Source organism: Montipora capricornis, chromosome 5, assembly GCF_036669925.1.
Source record: "Montipora capricornis isolate CH-2021 chromosome 5, ASM3666992v2, whole genome shotgun sequence".
NCBI classification, from domain to species: Eukaryota; Metazoa; Cnidaria; class Anthozoa; order Scleractinia; family Acroporidae; genus Montipora; species Montipora capricornis.
The window spans coordinates 12083929-12109184 of NC_090887.1; the positions used below are offsets into that span (position 1 = coordinate 12083929).

Here is a 25256-nt window from a genome sequence, read left to right on the forward strand (position 1 = left end):
AGCATGATAAACATTTGCACAGTCACAGAACACGAACTTTGGATTCGGAAAGTTTTGCTAATGAAAAACAAAAAAGATGCCTGAATTCTGAGTAATTTCAGCGGCGATTCATGTCAAAGATGGAGCACACATGTTTTTGAGGCAGCAATCCAGTACTTGGTTTAAGCTGTCTGATTTGCTAACTACATTTGAAGCTTGACAAGACAACATTTGGAAAAGGTCTTTTTGGTCACGATAGATAAAATTCATTGCTTGCAGCTGTACAAAGTGCAAAGGAAACTTAAAGGGGGCTATGTCACGATATTTTTATTAGCATATTTAGAGTATGCATGATGCATGTACTCTCTTTGAATAAAAAAGCCGGAATTTAATGATATTTTTGTTGTGTTCAAATACCCTAATTTGTGCTCCAGTGCAGGAAATGCATTCTAAAAGACCCAAATTTCAAAATTTGCCAGGGGGAGGATTCCCCCAGACTCCCCTACAAGCTTGTGCCTTGGGCCCTCAGAAAGTGCACCTTTAGTGCATGTTGTCCATTTTCCATCTACTCCTGAGGGTTTTGCCACCTACTGAAATTCTTATTGAGAAACCCTGGTAATGTAGTGCTTGTTATTCTCTTACTCTTTCCATTTTTATACTTTTTTATCATCATCAACAGGCGGTCTCTGTACACTCAAATATTTGACATGAAAAAGCCACTGGTGAAGACGTTTGAAGGTGTTTATATTGTGGGCGAACCAGAAGATGACTCGTGTTGGAAAAAGTGTGTCAGCAGTTTGTATTGTGCCCACCATGTTAGTCCCACTGCTGCAAAACAGAAAAAAGCGTATCCATCAAGATTTTTTGGGAGGAATATAAATGTAAGTTTGGATAATGCATCTTTGTTATTTGTTATAAAAATAACATAGCATTATGTTCTCACATTCACAATTTAGAATGAAAGTCATGCAGCCTTGATAAAAATTGTTTCCATGGGTTCCAATCAAGACAGGAATTACCACATGACCCTTTTAAATATCAAAATTTATCATTTATCTCATCACTTACAATAACATTCTGTACATATAGAAGTCCATGTAAGTGACTCTAAATTGTCTGACAAGGGCACAGATTTTATAGATGTAACTGTTGGCCGTACATTGGGCCCAGTCGACTAGAAAATGAGCATCGTTTATACCAGGAGTAAGAATGTTAGGGTATGTTTAAAGACTTTGTTTTCTCCTCTTCTGTATCTCTTTCTGTTATTAGTATCATGAAACGATTAATGAAGCCCTAGAAGCAGTAGAAACAAATGGTGTGATTGTAATCCATGGTGGAGTTTATGATGAACATCTATCAATAACAAGACCCATTGACATTATTGGAGCAGGTAAACCAGCATAGTAAACATAATTTCATTAAGACACTTGCATTTTATATGGAGGAAACTTAAAAAAGATATTATTTTTAGTCCCCTTTTTAGTAAGAGTTCCTGTTAATTTTCACAAATAAATTGACTCCATGGTTAATTTACTGGCCTCTCCAAAATTATATAAATGTTAAGAACGATTTTTACCAGTTCTTATGTTTTGTATTCTTTACAGCTTTTGGTGAGACTGATGGAGTTGTAATTCAGTCTAGCTTATCAACAGTTGTGAGTTTCAGTCCCGGGGCATCTTGCTCATTCTTAGGGCATTTGACATTAAAGGTTTGTAAACAGTCTGTTTGTTGTTGTTGTTGCTTTTAGTTATAATTATTTTAGCTGAAGTTGGAAGTCAGAAAGACCGTTCAGCATATTGTTTCTTTCAATATTAATTTTTTTTAAATTTTATTTTGTCTTGGTCTTGGTTTTGGTGGTTGTTTAGGCATTGTCTTATTTCAGAAGGAGACTATATTGTTTTCATTTTGTCTTCATGTTTTCTTTGTGTTTTCTGTACAGACTGTGGCATTTCATTCACATAATGTCATCATTGCTAAAGTTACATTGTATGGAAAAATTTTGTTGCCTAACATTGAACATTCTTATTGTCAGTGAATTAACAATAAATTTGCAATTATTAAATCCAACTTTTCATGATTTGCAAATAATGTCATCTCAAGTCTTCAGTTGAGAAAGTGGTATCACTAGAAAATCTAAGCAATGCAAGTGTCACCTTCTAGTGAGGTCAAAATTTGAAAATTACAATGAAAGAGTGAAATAAACTGCTGGTGCACAAATCTGTTAGTCAGATCCAACCTTGCAGGGAATATTCATTTGCTTCTTGTATAAAAATTTACAGAATTGCCCAAGCAGTGAAACTGAAGCATTTAAATCTGGCTGTATCGAAGTAGTTGATGAATGCTCTCCATGTGTATACAACTGCAAGCTCACCAGTCATGCAACAGGTAAGTACGTGGCAGAAAACTAGAAAGTCTTTCCATTTGTGGGTGTAATTACAGTGGCTGCACTTTCTCCTCAGTTATTTTGAGACCCTAAGTGTTGGTCCGGCCGGAGTTGAACTCACGTCCTCCCACATGACAGCATGACAGCCTGGTGCCCAACCTTCTGAGCCACCAGTGCACAGTTGGATGTAGATGCATCCTGGACAAGTACATGAAGACCTTTCTCCAAAATGGTGGCAATGGATTTGAATGAGTTAAAATTGAACTGAATGAAAAACTGATACCAGAAATAGAAAGGGCACCTCTACTTTAGTAACCCTGTAAAGCTTCAGCGTATGTAGGTGTTATATCAACTGAGAAAATGGAAGTTGAAAATTGACAAATTTGCAGATGTTTGTATAACTGAGGGTATACGACATACTCCCAGTGATACAATCGTCTGTAAATTTTTCAGCTTACATTTGCTCAGCTGAGATAACACCTACCGTAATACGCTGAAACTTTCCAGGGTTACTAATAAAGTAAAGATGTTCTTTCTAGTGCTGGTATACGTTTTTTAATTTTAACTTACTAGAATTTTCTGACGCCATTTTGGAAAAGGGTCTATTAAGTTATACCTGTTCCAAGCTCCTGATTAGGGTGAGGAGTTGGAGGTGTTCCTCCTTAGTCTTCACCATTTTTGGGTACTTTCAGATGTCATCCTCCTCCGTTATGCAAGAGCCTGGAACAGGCTATAAAGTATAATGGTTAGCTCATCTGGTTAGCACCTTCATTATTGGCCTCAAAACTACTACATGTAAGCCCATACAGCTGACCCTATTTAGGACTAGGCAAATGTGGACTGGGTCTCGTGCATAAAAAGGCATGGTTTCTAATTAAAATCAGGTCTAACAGAAACTGCTTTACCAATTTGCACTGCTAGCACTAATCATTAATTTTGTTCCCATGGTAATTTAAACCAGATTTAGGCTGACCATGCATTGAGGGTGTTAAGATGAGCAACAAGTTCGTGAGTGCAGTGTGGCTCCAACAGCTAAGATGATTGCTGCATGCATGTTCTGCAAACAAATTGGCCTTGGGAAGATTACACAGTATCTGTACTGTTAACTGCAAGTAAAAGTCTAGTCTTCTCACTAACACAAATCCTCAATTTGATTAACAATTTTCCTTGTCCTTTTAGAGGGTGCAACAGTCTATGTTCACGGAAAGGGAGCTAGACCCACTTTGTCACAGTGTTTGATATCTGACTCGGAAAATGTTGGCATCTTTGTTACAGATGGGGCACAGGTAACAAATTTGCTATTCTTGATTAAAGTAATCAGTTTTCACTTATTAAAACTTGTGACACGAGCCATGTTACAGTAGCAGTTTAAAACGTTTATGTCCTAATTTCTCTGCTTTCAGGGAACTTATGAAGACTGTGAAATATCAAATGTTAAGTTAGCAGGGGTGTGGGTACGGAATCAAGCCAGTCCTGTCATGCGAAGGAATAAGGTTCATCATGGAAGAGATGTTGGTTTCTTCATATTTGACTATGGCCTGGTTAGTTTTGCTTCTCATTGCTCCTTGTAAGGTTAATTTTAAAACAGTTGTTGCTTAGTCATTAAATTATTTTTTAATTACCTTTAAGTTATTGATTCAGCAAAGGTTGTTTAAGTTACAGTGTTCAAAATGTGAGTTCACCACTTTGAAAGGTTACACTGTAGGTTGAGGATCTATAAGGTCCCTGTCAGGGACTTTCAAGGGATGCTTTTTAAAATCTGTGTGCATCCAAGTTAGTACAGTTTGAAGTAGAGTACTGTAGACTGCTAGCAGTCCCTTGTAAGTCAGTCGAAGCCACCAGCTTTAGTCATGCAAGCCAGTCGAGGTGAGAATGGGGAAAGGATAAGAATGTCCACTCTCCCTCGGCTCTTCGGCTCACTTGCGTGACTATTAAAAAAGCAGGTGGTTTGATAGCCTGCGAACGCAGACGTATTTCCGGCGGTCGTTTCTCTCCCCCGAAAAGTAACTTTTCGGGGGAGAGAAACGACCGCCGGAAATACGTCTGCATTCGCGGGCTAGTGATTTGATTGACTTTGAAGGGAATGCTGGCAGTCTAGAAGTAAAGTTGAAAATACTTCAAAGCATCTAGTCCAAACTTTTTAAACTTGAGAACTAACCTCAGACTTGTTTTGTTCTTAGGGTTACTATGAAGGAAATGATGTCTATAACAATCGAATTGCTGGGTTTGAGATTCGATCAGGGGCAAACCCTACAGTGGTGGGTTGCAAAGTTCACCATGGAATGACGGGTGGAGTATACTGCCATGATGATGTGAGTGTCCTATCTGTGCTAATTGATAGTTAAGCACCATTTTTCAATAATACTCGGTGATATTTAAAGCCTGAAGCGTGTGGGTCAATTAATGGAAAATACGTGTAACCATTCAAATTAAGTTACATTGCAACACTGTGTCAAGAGAACTCAATCGTTGACCATGTGGCTCAGTTGTGCGAGCATTGGACTATCATCTATTGTTTGTCATTTCTCATGAATACTATGCTAAGCATCTCAAGTATTAGTTAGGACTGAGTTGGCCAGAGACAGCAGAATGCTAATGAATGGGATAGTATGTACTCTTTGGAAACCGTTTTCACTTTTCACCTTTCGTCTGCTATAGGGAGGAAAATTAACGGAAGCGTATTTTGTTTAGGCAGGGAAGAAAAGTTCCTAAAAGAACACAGCTCTCTTTTGGGTTTAATGTCTCTTGCTTCTTTCAATCACAGGCTCGCGGGGAATTTCTTGAAAACAAGATCTATTCTAACACTTACGCTGGCGTGTGGATAACGTCGCAGAGTAATCCTACCATCAAGTAAGTCATTCAGTAACCAAGGTCCACCATGTTATTTTCTTTTGGAGACGAGTTGGAAAATTAGTGTTGTACCTTTTAAAGCGGTTTGCAATGCGAAAATCCATTTCACAAGTGCTTTCAGTATTTGCACAGGGCAGCGGGTAAATAATAGAAGGGCCCGTGAGATATAATTAAGCAGGGCGTACCTAATCAATCGAAATCGATCATCGAAAATGTAATCGATTAACCGATAATACTCGATAATACTCGATATTTGTCGATTGATTAGTCAATTTAATCGATTGAAATCGATAATCACAATTTTTTTGTCACATCGGTGGAAATCGAAAATCAAACACGCGATTTGATCTTATCATAACACTGCATAACACGTACCTTCAAGCTTACCTTCGAATCCGCTTTGTTGATAAAGATTATGTTACTTTCTCCAATGGTATCGACTTTTCTTGTTTTTTTTTTTCACCAGGATCACCGATAAAATCGATAGCTAATTACAGAAATCGATCAAAATCGATAGTCACAAAGACGCGAGTGATTGATTTCTATGGATTTCCGATATTAATCGATTACGGTAATTAGTATCGATTACGATCGATTTCAATCGAGTATCGAAAATATCGATTAGGTACGCCCTGAATTAAGACCGCGACGTCTCTAGTATACGTCTTTTGCGATTATTCCACGTCGTTCACGTCGTACAATGTGAGCGAATACGAGCGGGTCCAGAGTAAAAATAGAGAATGAAAGATTCACATTTGTACGCTAGCTCGCGTTGTCGTCAACCTCAAATTTGGTGATTTCACGTCGTTGTTATGCAGAGTACCGCACGATTATGTGCTAAAATGCGTGCCGCACGTGCAGCACGATTATTTTTCCTCTTTTAACCAATGATATTGGTTGCGGTCACACTTAAGAAAAACACAGTGTAACAACTGTGTGACACTAGTGTTGACACTACTCTAGAGCCAACTCGCGTTCATAACTGCGAAGATCATAGCTTCACTTGATTTCATATCCGCAGTTCATATATGATCCATTTCATATATCATTTCATCGTTGATTCATTCCTCACGGGAACATTAGAACCCACAAATGACCAGCTACCAACGTCAGTGGCTTCATAGCTCAGTTGGTTAGAGCGTCGCACCGGTATCGCGAGGTCATGAGTTCAAACCCCGTTGAAGTCCTGAATTTTTCAGGCTTCTCTACACAATTGCAAAAATTGCGTTCATGACTGCGATGATCATAGCTTCACTTGAGAACTTGATGTAATACTAGTGTTTACTCCCTAATGCGATCACAACCATTACGGAGCTTAAGCAAGCGCGTTTTTGAGACGCGGACGGCAACAGGAAGAGAAATTTTCGCCTGCCAGGACAGTGGTGTCTCCCACATTTTTATACTAATCGTCTCTAATGGGGAAAAGATCTTAGCAATTTAAATGTGATTGTGTGTAAACAAGTTAAAAGGGAAAACAGCTCACTTCCGGTTACCGTCCACGTCTCAAAAACATGCGTGCTTAAGCTCCCTAATGCTGTTTTGTGGCGTTCTCTTTGACGACCGCGTCGCAGATGTTCCCTAATAGGGAATTTTAGCAACAATGATGGCTACGGCAAGGGCACAAAACATGAATGTCATTGCTTAAAAAAGAGCGAAAGATAGTTGTGCTGGTGGTGCGGCACGCATCTTTGTCGTTCTCCAAAAAACAACAAGATAAAATGACCGAATTTTACATGTAGGTTTTGACCATAGCGTGACCATACAACGATGAACGTTTCATTTACTGCCTTTACTTTAAAAGCGTTCGCACCAATCGTGCACACCGTGTTGGTGTGATTGGTGAAAGTAAATGCTTTTAAGCGTTGGCGGTGATATAATGTCTTGTCAAAGAATTCGGAATTATTGATTTGGAATATTTACCCAGGAAGCTCGATTTACCCGTAAGTGGTTTTCAGGGAAGTCCCACATCCTGATCGAATTGGAATTTAGAGATGTTGGTTTTTGTGGGAGGGGAATACCTGAGGACACGGAGAAAAACCTCTCGAAACAGAGAAAAATACCCAGGAAATTCAAAACCATCATATTAGGGAGTTTAGAGCGGTTTTCAATTGAGTGTAAAAAGTAATTAGCGAATTCTTTGGTTTTGCATTACTTCACGTAGTGATTGGCTCAAAGTTGTCGCGCCATTTTATCAACCAATCAGAAGTGAAACGAAACCAATCGTGGCTAGCGCGTGCACATTTTTCTGCGCTTTCTGTCGGCTACGTGTAATTACTTCGAGTTTTGATTGGTTACTGGATTGTCTCCGCCCTTTTTGATTGGCCAAAGTAATTACTTGGGTTTTGTTTTTACGACACTCAATTGAAACTCGCTCTAAGAAACCACGACGGGTACGTCGACGAAAACGTCACTTTTAACTATTAGTTTGAGCTGTCTTAAGTGTTTCACGATGTTTCCATCTTGTTTATGATGTACAACATGGGCAAAGTATGCTATAACCAGATTGATACGTACGCATTTGAAGCAAAGAAAGAGAAGGAAAGATTCATTGTTGTTTGTCGACGTTGTTGTCAAAACCTGAAAATTGGTCATTTTACGTTGTTGTTTTGACGAGTACGGGAGAGAAATGTATTGAAAAACGCGTGCCACACGTGCAGCACGTTCATTTTTTCCTCTTTTAACCAATAATATTACTGCTTTTTGGCGTTTTCGTTGCCATAGCCGTCGTCGTTTATTAAACTCCCTATTGCCTTGAGTCCGGGAACCGAATCCCGGGCCACATTGGTGGTAGGCGAGTGATCTCACAAGTCAGTCTTCTATTATCATCCCTGCTCTCCAACCAGTCAGGAATTTCTATTGTAATCAGCAACAGCTATTGCTCCCCAACTGCTATGGAAGTCTCATTGTTGCTTGTTCTCTTTTTATAGAAACAACGAGATATATGGCGGACAACAAGGAGGTAAGGAAAGCCAGAGAGCTTGATGTTTTTAGTTCGAGAATAATTATTGCAGAGACGAAACCTGAAAGCGAGACTTGAACCAGTGACGTAGCGATGGCCTTCTCGAGAGATTTAAGCTTCGCGTTTACGGAAAACGGCAAACGATGAGACCTTTTTGCAGATACGGCGGCCATTTTGACTTCTATTGTTTCAAATAGCTATTATGGAATGCCCAGGGGGCAAATACATATTAATTTGCCCCCTGGGCATCCCGTAGTGTCTTTCGAAACAATAGGAATCAAAATGGCCGCCGTATCTGCAAAAAGGTCTATGTACGAAAACTGTCGTTTGCTTGCGGTTTGCGTCCTCCTTTGATCGTTAAGGCCCGTTTACTAAACGGTTTCAACTTTTGGTTCAAAATGCATTCAACAAAGTTGAACGGATGTTGGGCAGATGTTGGAGGCAAAAACAAAAGTTGTGCGGAGGCCGTTCAAGTGCTTTCAACATCGCGGCAACAGTTGAGCCAACATTTTGATTCCGAGGAACTGGGAACAAGAAACCAGATGTACGGCCAGATGTGAGCATGCTGGTGTTCTTTATCACGGTTGAATTGATGTCGAATGAAAGTTTAAATCAGTTTAAATTTGATTCAACGTGCTTTCAACAACCTTGCACATTTTTATCCTTTCAACAATGTTGAACGACCTGTTCAAACGCAGCCAACATTTGGTTAAACAGTGTTGAATGCAAGTTGAAGCCAGTGTTGACTCAACCGTTTAAATGGGCCTTAAGAGATTAAAGTAGAATTTGTGTTAAAGAACACGACTAGATAGAGGTGTTCGGAAGAAAAGGCGTTTGGTTCAACAGAGGTCGAACTGATGATCCTTCTGTTGACTTATTGACACATCTAGAACTTCGTTGAAAATGGTTCCATTGACACTCTTACAGTCTGTATAGTTAACAGTATTAAGGACGGCGCCTACCATGCGCATACGTTCTGCGCATCTCGAGGTACTCGGATTTCCTATCGGTGATGCTTTCTAATACAGGGATATTTTTGCGCGGTTTTAAATTATGCAGAGAAAGTAGATCTTAGTAAGTTTTATTGGTATCGGTATCCAAAAAGAAAATTGGGGGCAACCATGCAAAGCTTTTTACAAATATTGTTCATTAATTATCTTTGAAAAATGCGTGGTTACCTCCAATTTTCTTTTTGGATTTCAATAATTCTTGTTAAGATCTACCTTTTCTGCATAATAATAAACCGGGGGCAAAAATACCTTTGAATTAGTAGGCACCGTTTAAGGCTATTATAGTTGTTCTATCCCTGCCTCAAGCTTCCTACCGCACAAATCCTTGTCATGACGTTTTAGCCTCTGTGCTTGTGTTTTTGCGACATTTCGAGTGATAAAAAGGACCAAATTACCGCAGACCTGGCTTTAGCAAATGATGACATTATTCGATTGTTTTTTTTTTTTTGCTAATTTCTTTCCGCAGGAGTTTATGTTTTTGGTGAAGGGAAAGGATTGATCGAAGGGAACAATATTCATGGTTAGTTTAAACTATTTTTGTTGACAGTATTGTAATTCACAACCAAGTCAGTGTCCAATGCAAAGTTATCCTTAAGTGAGAGGGATACATCGGTGACCGAGATCGTATTGTACATCCGGAGATCTTACATCCCGAGGGATATCTTGACTTGAAACTAACAATAGAGGTGTTTGTTTAACGTACTTAATTAAGATCCCTTAAACCCATTTGTACCTCCTATGCTATCGAGATATGCTAGCAAATTTCTAGACGTACGTTATAAATTGTATTCTACTGGTTTACGGTATCAACCGTATTTGGAACTGCCACTGTTTGACTCTTTGCCACCTCTGCCATGATTCTGGATTCAGCAAGAGCAATCCCTCGTGCGTCTTAGTTGATTGCCAACCAATCAGCGGCGTTGTGTTCATCAGGCCCGATCTGATTGGCCATTATTTCGCGGGACCTGTGTTCTAAACTTAGATTTTATTGGTACTTTTAATGAATACTCTGTGTTGCTTTTTCAGACAATGCACTCGCAGGAATTCAAATTAGAACCAAAAGTAACCCTATTGTTCGCTGCAACAGAATACACAGCGGTCTGCATGGTGGAATATATGTGGTAAATTAATTTTGCTGGTTGAACTTTTGTTTTAGCCAGCTTGCACGTACGATACAAGTTCAAACTTCTACTATTCCCCTATTTTCAACCAATCAGTCGCAAAAGCGACTTTAAGTTGCTCGCGTGTGTTCTTGCGCGTATTAACGGCTGCAAGAACTTCCTTTGTGTTGTGATTGGCTCATTTGATTGCTCACACCTGTTTTGATTGGCTCTCAACGCAAATAGTCTAAAAAATAACAGAGGAGAAAGTGCTGCCTTGTGATGACATCCGCATATCTTTTGTGTGACTCTTAATAAAACAATAAAAAATGCTCATGAAATCTCAGGAAACCACGTTCTTTCGGAGGCGGGTTTTCTCTTTTTTTCAGTTGAGCTTGTGTTTTTAAAAACACACCGACACAGATATAAGCTATGAGTATCATATGAAGGGGAAGGCAACATTTCCTTTCTTATGCTGTCGGACGCGATTGTCTCCCATTGGAGTTTTCTTGTGTCCTTTCTTGCTTAGGCATGTATTTATGTCGTATTTGTAACGTAGCTTTTGCCGTCCGCAATAAGGAATGCGAAGATGCTTTCTAATACCAGTTATTACAAAAAGTGATAAAATTATTATCTTGACGACTTGACTTCTCACAGCGCACGCATAAAGTCAAATGAACCAATCATCATAACACAAAGCTGACATATGCTGTCGGGACTAAGCGCGGGAAATTTCAAGTAGGTTATGATTGGGAACACGTCCAGCAGGCGTTGAGCGCGGGAAAAGGCAAGCGAGCATGTCATAATTTATTGTGCTTTCTCAGATTGGTGGGAAATGTGGAGCGAAAATTTTAAGCCAATTACCCAGCGCAGTTATGCAAAACAAGCTTAACTGATTAGAGTGTAATGTGAAGTGCTAGCCATGTGAGCGTTAGCGCTACTAATGGAAATGGGCCCACACAAGGACAGAGAAAAACTCTGACCAGGGTTTTTCATTAGTAGGGTTAGCGCTCACATGGTTCGTATGGGGTAGAAACGTAGCACTTCACATTACACTCGAATCAGTTAAGTCTGTTCAAATATAAGTGCTACACGGCCAACGTTTGCAAAAACGTAATCCTTCCTTGTACTTACGCAAAACAAGGTCAACTTGAAGAAAACTCGTTACATTCATCGCAAATCAGTTGCCGTGACTCTGAGGTGACATTGTTGCTGTTTTTTTTTTCTATAGCATGAAGAGGGCATGGGGCTCATAGAGGACAACGAAATCAACAATAATACTCTAGCTGGCGTGTGGATCACCACAGGTAAGTTCTGTTAATTTCAATTTAATTTTTTTCAGGTGTTCTGATGTTACCAAGACTTCAATAGGCCAGTTTCGTATTCTAACGGTTGGACTGGATCTAGCATGAAATGGAGGCTAATGCGGGCAAATTAATTTGCATTTGAAAAGATTTGGCCGCGTTAGCCTCCATTTCATGCTAGATTCAGGCCAGCCGTGGGAATTCGAAAGTGGCCTATTCTCACGTGCGGTTAATCTCTTTGTTCCGTGATTGGCTATTTGACAACTGCTCAGTGAAGACCAACCCAATGCTGTTGCTCTTGGTTGGAGTTAAATCCTTGATGCAAGACATTTCTTTTCTTTTGTTTAGGGAGTACTCCAACACTTAGACACAATCGAATACACAGTGGAAAACAGGTAAATTTCTCTCTTTTTTCTGGAAAAGGTCCTCACGCAAATCATTAAGGAGTGTTTTTCTGCAAAGACGTAAAAGGTTCAGAATTATTCTCTCAAAAGGAGATCTTAATTCTTTGAATTAAGATTTGTTTTCAAAGTTGCCAGACTCATATTTAACATTAAAAGTGAGCTAAAAACAGACCTTTTTGAATGTTTCAAATACTCACTACTAGACGAAATGAAAGGCTCTTGTTACAAAACAAATGATAAAAGAAAAGCTAAATGGTACCATAAAAAATATCATAGATGTTTTCATTTGATGTTCGAAAGTTATTTTCTGATTTTGGGGTTTCTCGTCAATACACTTTGTTAAAAAGAAAACTGTTTTTTTTTTTCAGCCAATCAGAAGCAAAAACGATTAGTTCATTTCCTACGCCTGTTTTGATTGGTCAGATTAATTACTTTGATTTTATGTGTACTGCACCCAATTGAAGACCGCTCAATGTTTTCACGGTCGCTCTCTTCAAATAGAACTGAAGAAATGCATAAATTATCTCTTTGTTCAATCATCGATGACTTCAAGAATAATACACTCTAAACAACTGGTTAAATAGTTAAAGCAACGGACTGAAAGTGCCCCTATGATAAAAACAAATCAATTCCTTTTTTCCTTCAGATTTTGAAAGTGTGTTTGCTTAACACCTGACGGGCAAAATTTTAGACTTTTATCTAAATGCCGTTTACTTTGAGTAAGTTTTGGATTTCACGGTCCGTTATTACTCCCGTTCAAAACTGGCCGATTCGACCTCAGAGGGTTGGATCCAGCGAAAAGTGACGTCATTTACTCCTTAGCTTAAAATTTCAGCGTGTGAATGCAGCTTATTATATATGCAAAACGCAAGTTCAGTCTAAAAGTCTGAAAGCCCAAAACTCCCGCGCTGCATATTAATTTTGAGGCGTACACACGCATTGCATTCTTAAACTATTGAGCCTGTGACGTAATTTTTTTCCTCGATCCAACTCTCTCAAGATCTTAAAGTTAGTAATGGTGGACCAGCAAATAGGAAATTCCAGTTAAAATAAACAGGTGTCTTTTTTAAGTGTCTTTTTTTTTCTTAAGTGTTAAGTTAACACAGTTTTGAAATCCAAAGAAAAATAAGAATTGGTGTTATGGTCACAGTGGCACTTAAAAGTAACTAAGACGAAACTTAAATAAAATGAAACACAGAAATGGGTTTATCAACTGGGTTGGAAAGTAAACTTCTTTATATATTTTAAATATACTGACACTAATTGCGGGTCGAATTAACAGAAAGGAGACCGAAAACATTTGCTTTAAGAGATTTGCCTAAAGAACTTTCTTTGAAAAGGACTTGGTACCTGACTTGTGCCCAGTTCTCTAGTTTGTAGGGAACGATGTGAAGGATGAGGAGGACTAAGAAAAATTGTGTCTTTCTTAACTTTCGCATTAATTTTCGGTCAACACTCATGGCCATCCCTCAAACTGACATTTCCCTTTTCATTCAACTTACACGACGTACAATCTGAGTGAGACTTCAAATCTACTTCAAAGAAACAAAGATTTCAATGTGCAGAGAACATTCAGATTTGACGAGCCAAAGAGTTGAACCCGGATCGATGGGTTCTCCTTGCGTATTCCAATATCCAGTAGACTAACGAGACAAGCTACTGGAAAATCGATTTTTTTAGAGTATTGACTTAGTAGTACCCAGCCAAACAAGTAAAAGCTAACCGTCTTCAAAGTGGTTTTTAAACCTAAATACTGTAGATCAGCGCGGCTTGGCTTAGAAACGTTATTTCTTGTTGAACTAAAGCTCTCATTCTGCCTGTTTTCATTCTTTTTTACAGCGATAAGCTTCTCATATTAAGATGGGAAATTGAGTCGTGTAATTGTAAGGAAATGTCCAATGTCAGTTTGACGGATGGCCATTAGTGTTGACCTTAATTTTCGTGCTGCTTGTTACGCGCATGTCTTAAGCATAGTGACAACTGGCAACGAGTTGAACTTTGTGTGTAAAAAAACTTCCAACTTTAATTGAATTACTTATACATTTTTAAACCTTATTAATAAATTAATCTAACTGCACAAGAGTCACAAACGCACGACTTGCACTCCAAGAGATTTCTGGAAAATTCACATTCGTTTTGTTTTTCAGAAAAAAAGGACGCACTGAGTAAGACTGGGGACGAACAACTGCACTTGAGGTTAAAGCACAATTTTAAATCGAGTCTAAACCGGTTTGACAAGTTCTTAATAGCAATTAAACTTAAACGTAAATATTCAAGTTGCTTTAAACAACTATAAACAAATAAATGATAGATTTGATGAACGGTAGATTTGTCTAATTAATTTTAATTCTACCTGAGTATACATCTCTCTAAATAAGGCTTTGAACCACTCACGGAGAGATTAAAAAAAAAAACGTTTGGGAAATAAATCAACACTCAAAGCTATTAAATTAAGTAGCCTGTTACTTGCTGAAGGTTTTTAGCCAGTAAAATGTACAAGACATGGCATGGTTTTATCGTTAAACATTTCGTTAAGAGAAAAAATTGTCAGTACGTAATTTAAAAATGCAATTTAACTATCCGTTTTCTGCCGTTGAACGCATTTCAATAGGTTAATTATTTTATACTTTGAACTAAGTTTCCAAATTTTAAAAATTTATTTTATATATATTTTAATTTTACTGTGTAAACTAAGGCAGGTGATTACACCTTACAACCGAAAGTTACTTACAGGTTGTATAACCCACCTCAACCCATAGATATGAAACTAAGTATTCTTCTCCAAATCCAAAGGTAACTCTTTAAAACACTGTATAATTTAAAGCAATGATATAAACATAACACTCAAAGTCAATCTTCTCTTGAACTGAATTATGTTTAGTACATTCATATTCGATTCGTTAAGTTAACTCATTCAGGTTGTTGGGCAAGCTTTCTGTTTTGTACGACAAAATGACAAACGAAAAAAGGGTCACATTAAACCATTTGTCCTGTGTCTCTGACGGGCTTGTTATGTAGTACACAACAAGGTGCTAATCCCTTATTCTTGTGCTCTCTTCAAATCTTTTTAGGCGCCTTGTGTACGAAAAAAAGCCCTTGTTAATATAAGATCTCCCATGTCGAAACGCAAGGAAGTAAACTTTAAGCCCCTCTGACTTGATATAATCCACCAAGGCTTGTAACGTTTGATTGCTTTCCCAATTCGCTTTTTTCACCAATCCCATAATACAGTTCATTTTGGGGGTTTATTTACATTAAAACAATGGATATCCAGTTCACTGAAGCATGATACAGTCCCAAGAGTCCCCTAACAGTCTCCAAAACGTATTGCATTATGGGATGGTGAAAATAGTCAATAGGCCATTTTCGAGTTCATGTCAGTCACCTCTTTAAAGCGAGTCTAAGTGCGAAGTTTTTGTGATGGGAATTAGTTCTACTTTACATATGAATGAAAACTAATTTTCATAAGAAAAACTTCGCACTTAGACTCGCTTTGAAGAGGAGGCAGACATGAACTCGGAAATGGCCTATTCAATCCGCAAGGGAGCTTATACGGGGGATTTGCTCTCATCGAAAATAAGTAAAAAGCTGGTATTTAGGATGGTTTTTTTTAAACTTTGTCTTACTGTGTAAACTGCTGTATAAGTTTTGAACTGGTACAACACTGACGCGCGCGTTGTATCGAAATACCATATTTCAGTAGTTTCTTGCTCTTTGTATGTTGAGGAAGGTTAAATTGTAAGGAGTGCTCGTGAACTTTCTAAGTTTGTCGTTTGTACGCTAAAACTTGAAACAAGTTTCCCACAAGCTTAAGCCAAGCTGAAATTCTAAATGCAATTTCCTTCCTGTGAGAAACCCTACTAAACACAAGCTACTCAAGACTCTCGATTAAAATCTTTTGAAAAATATAAGCAGTCGAAGACTTATTCTGTTCGGGATTTTAAGCCACAGTCAAGCTGACAAGAACACAAGCTGGTACATCTCGAGTTTCTCTTTCCTTTTCATCTCACTGATTTTGTTTTTGCTCAAGGTTGGGGTTTACTTCTATGATGGCGGCTGTGGTGTTCTCGAGGAAAACGAAATCTTCAATCACAAATACTCTGGTATACAGATAAGGTAAAAAAAAAATCGCAATACAGCTTTAAGTTTGCTCTCTTGAATGATCAGTCACTAAATTTTGATAGACTACATGAACCAATGAGCCTAGATGTGTTAAAGAGAAAGTACATGTCGATAATTTTTATTAAATTTCAGGTCCGGTAGTAACCCTTGCATTAGGAGAAACAAAATCTGGGGAGGACAAAATGGCGGCGTTTTGGTCTACAACGGAGGTAAGTTTTTGTCCTAACCCTAACCCTTTTGTAACCTTCACTTGTCGCATCGCGTGTTTTGGTGATAGTATTTTTGTTCACTTCAGGTCTTGGTTTGTTAGAAGAAAACGAAATTTTCGACAACGCAATGGCCGGTGTGTGGATTAAGACGGAGAGTAACCCAGTCCTTCGAAGAAACAAGATACATCACGGTCGCGAAGGAGGAGTGTGCGTGTTTAACTGTGGAAAAGGTGGGTACTGACTTGGCAACGGCGCGGGAAAGTCACAGCTGGTAGCATGCGCGGGAAAAGATGCAACCGTTACTAAGCTTAGCAAAGCGTAGGCCCGTTTCTCGAACGTCTCGAGAAGCCATCTACTTCTTGAATCCGCCATGATACTCTTGTTTTGATGGTCTGGTATTTTAACATTTTTTAAGAAAACTTAAAAGCAAAATGGTTGTGAATTTTGATGACTTAAAAGCTCTCCGTTCGTCAGATAAAGGGGGAATTGTAACACTCAAATAGGCTCGAAAAACAGAAACAGGCCCCTTATGCAAAGCTGAGCTAGCGCTTGGAAGCGTACAACCTCAGTGAAGCGCGCTAAAAATGCAATCTGACCCAAGGCCAGGGAAAGATATAGGGCTAATGTTTGTCAAGACTCTAAAAGTAAAGTCATTGATTTTCAGGTGTTTTGGAGAACAATGACATCTTTAGGAATGCTTTGACAGGTAAACAAATGCAGTGAATTAAATTATAAACGAGCTTTAGTTCGTGACAACATGGTTAATGTGTGTCAGAGAGGGTTAGGAAACTCGACGAGTTTCTTTGTTTATGTTTTTGTTCGTTGTTTTGATTTTCACTCAGCACAAATCGCACTGTATTGCTGAATTTTTCGAGTAACCATTCGTTACTTTCGATTAAATTATTCGCAACCAATAATAATAAATTATGATGATGATATTACCACTTAGGTATAATTTCTTTTCTGCTCTAAAATTCTCCAATTTATGAAGTAAAGTAATTATCCCCTAAGTGTTTATTTTGTGGTTTGTGTGTATGTGTGTATGCCGACCTAAATTTGTATTAATATGTATGTACGGAACCGGAACTGGCTACCTAACTTTTTAACTTTGTAGTTATTTTAGGTAGCCAGACCTTCCTCTTTTTTGATTCATCAAATGTAATTATATCCTATTTAGTGTCTCGGGGAAATAAAGGTTTTTTGTTTGTTTGTTTGTTTGTTTGTTTGTTTACCATGTTGCGAACCACAAACAAAGTATTGTGAATAGCCACGGTCAATTTAACATCATTTGCGATGGCACTGCGCATGCTCGTGCTTTTGATATTTGCGGGGTTTCACAAGCAGTCTCTCAGTCCCTAGTCATAATTAAACCGACTGTGTCATGAAGCACAAGTTATGACAAGCTAGAGTGAGTGAATCTAGGGAAATGATACAGTCAATCAGTGATATTTTAATTTACTAACGTTACCTTTCCTTTCTTAATAGGGGTGCTCATCAGCACGGCTAGTTTCCCCGTCTTGAAATGCAACCGCATATTTGATGGTGGTGCGGCGGGAATTGAGGTTACAAACAGCGCGGGTAAGCCAGCCCTCCCTTATATCGCATCCTCTTGCTTACCGACCACAGCACACCCTGTCATTCGGCTTTACTTGGGATGTGTCCATGATATCATGTCTGCCTCCTCTTCAAAGCGAGTCTAAGTGCGACGGTTTTCTTATGAAAATTAGTTTTCATTCACATGTAAAGTAGAACTAGTTACCATCAAAAAATCTTCGCTTTGAAGACGAGGCAGACACGAACTCAGAAATGGCCTATTATCGATGACAAATTTTCTTCGGGTATTGGGGGACCATCGAACTAACCCGCGGGATTTCGCGGGTTGAAAGCCCCATTGGACCGATACTACGTGTCGTCAAATACCTTTTGATATCGTAGCCCCGACGTCGTGGTTCCGAGTATAGGTTCCGATGGCTAAGTTCTTTCCTTCATTAGTCCTTTCACGGGGGCGCGTGGGCCCACCGAGTTGACCTGCTCCCAACTGTGTGGCTTCATTGCTCAGTTGATGAAGCATTGTACCGGTATCGCGTGAGTCGTTGGTTCGAATCCCGTTGGAACCGCCTGAATTTTCGGTTGTCTATATGAGACAATTTATTAATTAAAAATTGTCCTGATAACTGCGAGGATCACTTCAATGTTTCGACGCTCTTGTTATTGTTTTTCTAGGTGGTGTCCTAGAGGGAAACGAAGTCTTCAATAACCGCTTTGACGGGATTTGTCTTGCAACCGGTGTCAAACCCCAGCTTAGCAGTAAGTGAAACTTTACCCACCCACTGTACCCTTCCAATATTTTAATGAAAATGCTTATTTTACTCTCCCCTCCCTCAGATAACAAGGTGCACGGCAATAGGCGAGAAGTGGAGAAAGCTATCGAATCTTGTCGTTGTCTGTTCCAGCTGTCTGGTAACACATGTTTTCCCATGCACGACTTCTACAGGTGCGTGTGCAGTTTGGTCCCTGTTTAATCAAAGGATCAAGTCAGCTTTGAGCCTAACAAACTAGTGACAATCGTAGGAAAGTAAAATTTTTTTATTGTACTTTCCCGTGAAAGATTCAGGGAAAGTGTACGTGTGGGGTCTTAAACCAGTTGCAAAGTTGAATAAAACAGTAAGCTTTAATAGCTCAACATTTTGTTAATGAACTTGATGCGATGGCGATGGCCCAAAAGAATAGTAGAACAAAATTGATCAAACGGTTATATTGTGCATACTGGACAGTTTTAGTTGGCTACCCAAAGCATGGGCTCGAGGCTTTCGCATGAAATCGAGGCGAGTGACGCCCACACCCTGAAATCACATAGCATCCAGAAAAAAGCGACGCGAGTACTGTGCGTTCTTCTAACGTCGAACGCAACAATTTAGCGTAACATAGTGTTCGCATTGAATTAAGTAGGTTAACGGCCCAGCAATGTCTGATTAAAAGATGTTCATGAGTGAGCGCTCAACGGAGGTTGGCTCCTTACGGCTTAAATGATCAGCGAATATCTTTTCTGCCACACATTTGGCGAATTTTTTTTAATAGCAAAGACATGTGATGCGGTGCTTATGTTCATAACGTTATTTTTCGATTACCCGTTGCTTGTGTGTCTGGTGTTGACATCTGACGTCTCTGCTTCCTTCATGTTAAGGTGCAGAACTTGTGGTACGTCTGATGGTTATGCTATATGTGTCAGTTGCGTCAAAGGCTGTCATGACGGACATGACGTGGAATTCGTGAGACGTGACAGGTAAGGCGTGACAGTAATGCAACCTTGAAGAACATTAGAACTTCAAACGATTTGTGATTTCGCAAGCGCGTCGGGTTTTGTTTGAATCGGCACCTTGACTGGCCAAAAAAATCGCGCGCTCTTAGCGGGGTATAGAGTGTTTTCGCTCATGTGACCAGCAGCCATATTTGCATACTAAAACAATACGAAGAATTTGTATAAAATTTAGGTTCAGTTCCCATAAGAATATTTCACTTCTCCAATATGGTCGCTGTTTCTTTTTTGCACTCATCCAACTTGGCCGCCGTGACGTCATGTGAACACTCTATAGACGTCTAAGGTGCAAACCGACTTTGATAAGCGTCACAAAGTGTCCTCTTGCTTTTCTGCCCAGCATCAACAGCACCTTTGTCCGAAAACATTGCGGGCCAAGGACAAATGATTGTATTTTTTCACCTCAACATCTAGGCAGAACCTGTTTTCCGGAGCTACCTTGTACAATTCCACTGCATTCCATCACTCATTTGCCTTACCTTTTTGCTTTAAATAGATTTTTTTGCGACTGTGGAGCGGGTTCAAGTGGTGTCCTGTGTAAACTGATAAGCGAAAAGTTCTGGTCATTGTCCTCCCGAGCGCAAGTAGTAAGAATGGTCAGCGGTGTCGATACGGAGGCACGTGGGCAGGAGGATATTGGCAACCAGGCTGTTTGTCTTTCGTAAAAAAAAATTCGTGTTCCATAGTTATAAAAAATATGACCACAAAAAACTAAGCTAAGAAAAGAGAACTTACAAATAACTTAGAAGAAAATCGTTCGTGCATATACGATATTGTAAACATACTTGCAAAAATCATCGCAATCACAGTCACTATATTCGTATTTTTACGTTTTGTCCCAAGTTAGATCTAATTTATTAAGCTTGGGAAGGAAAAGACCAAATAAGAAAATTGTTTAAATATATTTTATTATTGGCATAATTTATATTCTCTGTGTGGCACACCTTATATGCATATCTCATTGCCTCTCATCCTGTTACAACATTGTTCAAAGAAAGGTTCTGTGTACCAGCCGAGCATGCTCACGTGTAAAAACAATTTTTGCATAGGTAACAGGCAGGTTAAAAGAAAATGACGGCTCTATTTCTTCTGTTTGAGTGTTGAGCATATTTTGGTAAAGAGCTGCGCCCTATCTCATATTTTGTGCCAGAGTTAATACTTAAAATCAGCCTTCTCAAACTGAAGCAATTTAAGCAGAACATTTCCTGCTAGCAGACGTCTCTTTTCGTTTGCGTCCGCTGGGCTGACAAGTACGGGAAAAGGGCGTACTCGTCAGCCCAGCGAACGCAAACGAAAATGAGACCTCTGTTAGCAGGGAAAGTAGAGCAGTAAACACTGCAGCAAAGGAAACTGAGTAATGTTCACTAGCTTTCTATTGAATGGTGAAATTTGAGAAGTTCAGCCAGATTCAAAGTTAGAAATACTCTCTTCAGTAGCTTTCTTGTGAAAAGTCACACTAGGATTTCATTCATAGACTAAAGATAGAATCAATAGGCCAGTTTCGTATTGTAACGGTTGGACTGGATCTAGCATGAAATGGAGGCTAATGCGGGCAAATTAATTTGCATTTGAAAAGATTTGCCCGCATTAGCCTCCATTCCATGCTAGATCCAGTCCAGCCGTGAGAATTCGAAAATGGTCTATTTTGACATCGCAATAAACAGCACCATGGGAAAGTACTGCTCATTAGCCTTTTGTGAACGTTCAAACTTCAAGATTTACTCACTGACTCACCTTTTACAATATAATAACCAGCGTTGCAGGAAGCACTGCTCAATGTCTTTCATATGGACATACTTATTTAGACCCTTCTCCTGATTCGTGATCTTATTCTTGCAACGACTAGAAGTTTTAGGTTTTGGGAAAATTTTCATGTAAACAATTAGAGATCACACTTGGACTAAATCCTGTATTTGTTTGTAGTTGTAGTTGTAGTCGTTCATTTTATTTATTGCCGCATATTTAAAGTTTATAACAAATGTATATAATAAATAATATATGAACTGGAAAGACATCGAATAGAAACTAGGAAACTTTAGTTATTTATTTATTTGTTTATAACATACATCAAACGCAAAAATGTAACCCACATTCTAATAAAATATGTCAACTCTCATGACGTTTTTGTGGTTCTTCTTGTTTTCGTACTTTGTAAAAGAGCGAATTGGAATAGTGTGTTGGAGGAAGCAATCCTAGTAGCTCTTTGAATGAAGGGGTAGTTTCTAAAGAAACTGTGGTGCTGCGTCGGTGGAGAAGTAGTATACAAAAATTTGGTTTTATCAACGGAGTTGATAATGTAAATTGGCCACCGTACAGAGATTCTAAAAGCTGACGTTTCGAGCGTTAGCCCTTCGTCAGAGCTCGAAACGTCAGCTTTTAGAATCTCTGTACGGTGGCCAATTTACCAAATTCTAGTAGCTCTTTGTTTTACGAGGGAAACTTACCCACCATTGACAGTCTTTTTACATCAGACCTTCGGGGTCACCGCAATTAGATGGCTGAAGACCCGATCATTCACCTATGCATTCATCCCTGAAGCGGCCCCCGATCCATGGATCGTCTGGAAATTTGTTAGGTCTCACTCTCAGGTCTGAAAGAGTTAATGACCGCCAATTAATTGATGTTTTGCTTTTGTGATGATGACACCAACATTGCATTGTTGCAAAAGCCTTATTTTAAGGCAGATTTGTTCTATTTCGGTCATGCTAACGAGGCTACAGTAGTTTTGAAAAAAAAAAGAAGCCTTACAATCTCGTCCAAAGGGCCTTCTCCTCTGCGATTTTCAAAATGGTGGCTCCCGGCGACGAGACTGAGTCTCGGCGTCTGCAGCGCTGTTGTTCGTCAGCCGGTAGAACTGACAAAGAAGAGTTTCTTTCATAAACAATAGGAATTATAAAGTTGATTGTCCAGCATTAGCAGGAAAACAACAAAAATCAACCAAAAAAACAGAGTTATTGCACCTAAAATGAACTTACCTTCTCGCGGTTTTGTTTTTTACCACGGACGCCAGCTTTAAGGTTTGTGAACTGACGCGTCACTTTCTTTGCAACGTCACTTCCGGTCGCGGTCCGTGTTGACAAAAACGTCGTGTGTTAAAGCTCTCTACCCATAGGGAATCTGAGTCTATCGAGATGCGCAGAACGTATGCGCAATAACAATAGTAGGCACAGTCCTCAAGCTCCCTAATGCCATGCAGGCGAACGAAGGTTTCTTCCTGTATCTTTAAGAGAACGACTTTCCAAGTAACGTAACGTAATTCTTCGCCTTCGACTTGTCTTGAAATGCTTTCGGGATTTTATTTCAAGAAACGGTGTTAAATTTGTGGTTGTGGGAATCCTGAATCTTGTGTGGGCCCGCAGTAGAATTGCATAGCGGTTTTAGCAACAACAACAAGACGCATGGTGGAGATCCATGGTGGACCTTTTATTGAGGATTTCGGTTGGACTCACGATCGATTGTACAAGGTACATTAAAACATTACGTCTTTAGTTGAATAATCTTAATATCCTAAACTGGAAACTTACTGATTTCTATTTCATTACTTTTGGAGAAAGAAAGACAATGACAACTTCCAGAAGCACTGTCAATCTATCTCAAGCATTCAGGAATTAATAAATAGGAATTATGTATAATTAATTTGGCTTAATTAATTTTTATTTTAATTACATGTGTGAAAAGACTCTAGGCTCTTGAGAGTTTGCTTGTCAGTCAGCGTGGAGGTGATTCAAATGAAACTTAATAATAAAATTGAGATTTTCACCCCTAGATTCTAATCCTATTACAACTTAGAGAAAGCTTCCTTTGCCAAAAGGTTTGATAAAAGTATTGCGCCAGAAATGGAAGTAATTAGTTGCAATCCCAACAATTATATCCAACAAGGTAGTGCAGGAACGGCAAGTGACGGTTTGAAAATAGTAGATGTGAGGCAGCGATTTCGGCACAAAAAATCTGGATATGAATAACAATTAAGTGGTCTCCAAACTTCAAACATGTCGTCTGGTAAATCATTTTTAGTGTCTGAAAGACGATTTCCGGGTTATTTGACATATCTGACCTAGGTACTGACATAACCCTTCACGTTATAGTGAAGTAATCCTTTATAGCGACATAACCCTTTATAGCGACATAACCCTTCACTTTATAGTAAAAGGTTATGTCAGTACTTATGTCAGATATGTCAAATAACCTCGAAATCATCTTTCGGACACTAAAAATGATTATGATTACCAATAGACATGTTTGAAGTTTGGAGACCATTTTATTGTTATTCACATCAAGATTATTTGTGCAGAAATCGCTGCCGCTGGTGGTGGACAAAACACTGACCCCCAGTCCATGGACTACCCAAATGTACTTCCCTAAAATGGACTAACTCTTAAAAATACCATTTCGAATGAGTGCTACTGAAAGAACTGAATTGATTATAATACTTACATTGCACATACCTTGATAACTATCATCCATACAGCCAGGGTTTCACTTCACTTACCGTACACGAAGTAATCAGCCATCACAACAATAATCGAAAGCTAACCTTTTTAAAATGGGTGCTTTGACTTAAATACTGTTGAACAATGCTGTTTAAAATGGGTGTCGAGGCTTAAGTAAGTACTATTTGAGATGCTGCTTACACATAGATCAACAGTACTCATTTGAAATAGTACCTATTTTTAGGGTAGTCCATTTGGGTATTTCAACGGGGTCAGTGTTTTTGTCCACCACCCTCGCATCTACTATTTTCAAACGGTCACTTGCAGACCCTGGGCTACCTGTGGTCTAAAGCATTTCCTACCTATTTCTAACAAATATAAAGGTTAGCGATATTTTTAAGTCAGTGTAAACACAGCAGTCTATCCTTACTTAAGTAGCAGCATTTGGGAGACACTTAATTACGTTAATGATTGTTGTCTGTATTCCGAGACACGAGTGATATCTGAAGTATCATTTCAAGAATTTTATGTACACTGAAATCGGAGAGAGAATGGGGCACTAGGCATGTGCACACCTTGCAACCAAAAACACTACAAATAATGTAGATAGATAGATAATTTGTGAAATACAAGTGCAGCTTGAAAGATGAGTTGCATCTTTACAGAAACAAAGTGATTTAAAGCTACCTATTAAGTATCAGTAAGTAACAGCACATTTTACAGTAACTATTGCAGCTAAGTTACCTGGCCTAAGAATGGAAGCGAGGCTACCAGTGACTTTTTGCTTTTCTGATGTTGATGTAGACTAATTAGAATTACAACAATACAATTTACTTGATAAAATCAGCAAGGTCTGTATCAATACAAGGTCACCAGCAGCCTCGAGCTCGCAGCCATTCATGGGCTAGGTCACTGAGCAAACAACTGTAAAAGGGCCTCATGATTGTGTTAACTATAACATCATAAATATATCGTAAGCTAAGACGGTAGCTTTATCAATAGACCATATTCGTATTCTCAGTATTGGACAGGAACTAGCTTGCAATGGAGGCTAATGCGGGGGAATATATTAAAAAGTATTTGCATTTGAAAAGATTCCCCCGCATTAGCCTCCATTGCAAGCTAGTTCCAGTCCAATACTGAGAATACGAATATGGTCTATTGTGAGCTAAAGTTGAATTCAAGTTTAT

The 25256-nt window shown here is 39.0% G+C and overlaps 1 protein-coding gene across 1 annotated transcript in view; it reads left to right on the forward strand.

Moving 5' to 3' along the window:
• The window catches only part of LOC138049506 (F-box only protein 11-like), a 28227-nt gene extending 6472 nt beyond the window's left edge, over positions 1–21755 (forward strand). The window contains exons 5-26 of the mRNA XM_068895800.1: positions 659–860; positions 1249–1369; positions 1584–1687; positions 2259–2364; positions 3542–3648; positions 3766–3903; positions 4543–4674; positions 5127–5212; positions 8140–8171; positions 9648–9701; positions 10208–10302; positions 11513–11588; positions 11934–11980; positions 16020–16105; positions 16244–16320; positions 16407–16550; positions 16985–17026; positions 17806–17898; positions 18544–18627; positions 18706–18814; positions 19505–19603; positions 20133–21755. Of these exons, the coding sequence (XP_068751901.1) occupies positions 659–860; positions 1249–1369; positions 1584–1687; positions 2259–2364; positions 3542–3648; positions 3766–3903; positions 4543–4674; positions 5127–5212; positions 8140–8171; positions 9648–9701; positions 10208–10302; positions 11513–11588; positions 11934–11980; positions 16020–16105; positions 16244–16320; positions 16407–16550; positions 16985–17026; positions 17806–17898; positions 18544–18627; positions 18706–18814; positions 19505–19603; positions 20133–20301 (2203 nt within the window). The 3' untranslated portion in view covers positions 20302–21755. The remainder of the gene's footprint in view (positions 1–658; positions 861–1248; positions 1370–1583; positions 1688–2258; positions 2365–3541; positions 3649–3765; positions 3904–4542; positions 4675–5126; positions 5213–8139; positions 8172–9647; positions 9702–10207; positions 10303–11512; positions 11589–11933; positions 11981–16019; positions 16106–16243; positions 16321–16406; positions 16551–16984; positions 17027–17805; positions 17899–18543; positions 18628–18705; positions 18815–19504; positions 19604–20132) is intronic.
• Positions 21756–25256: the final 3501 nt, after the last annotated feature.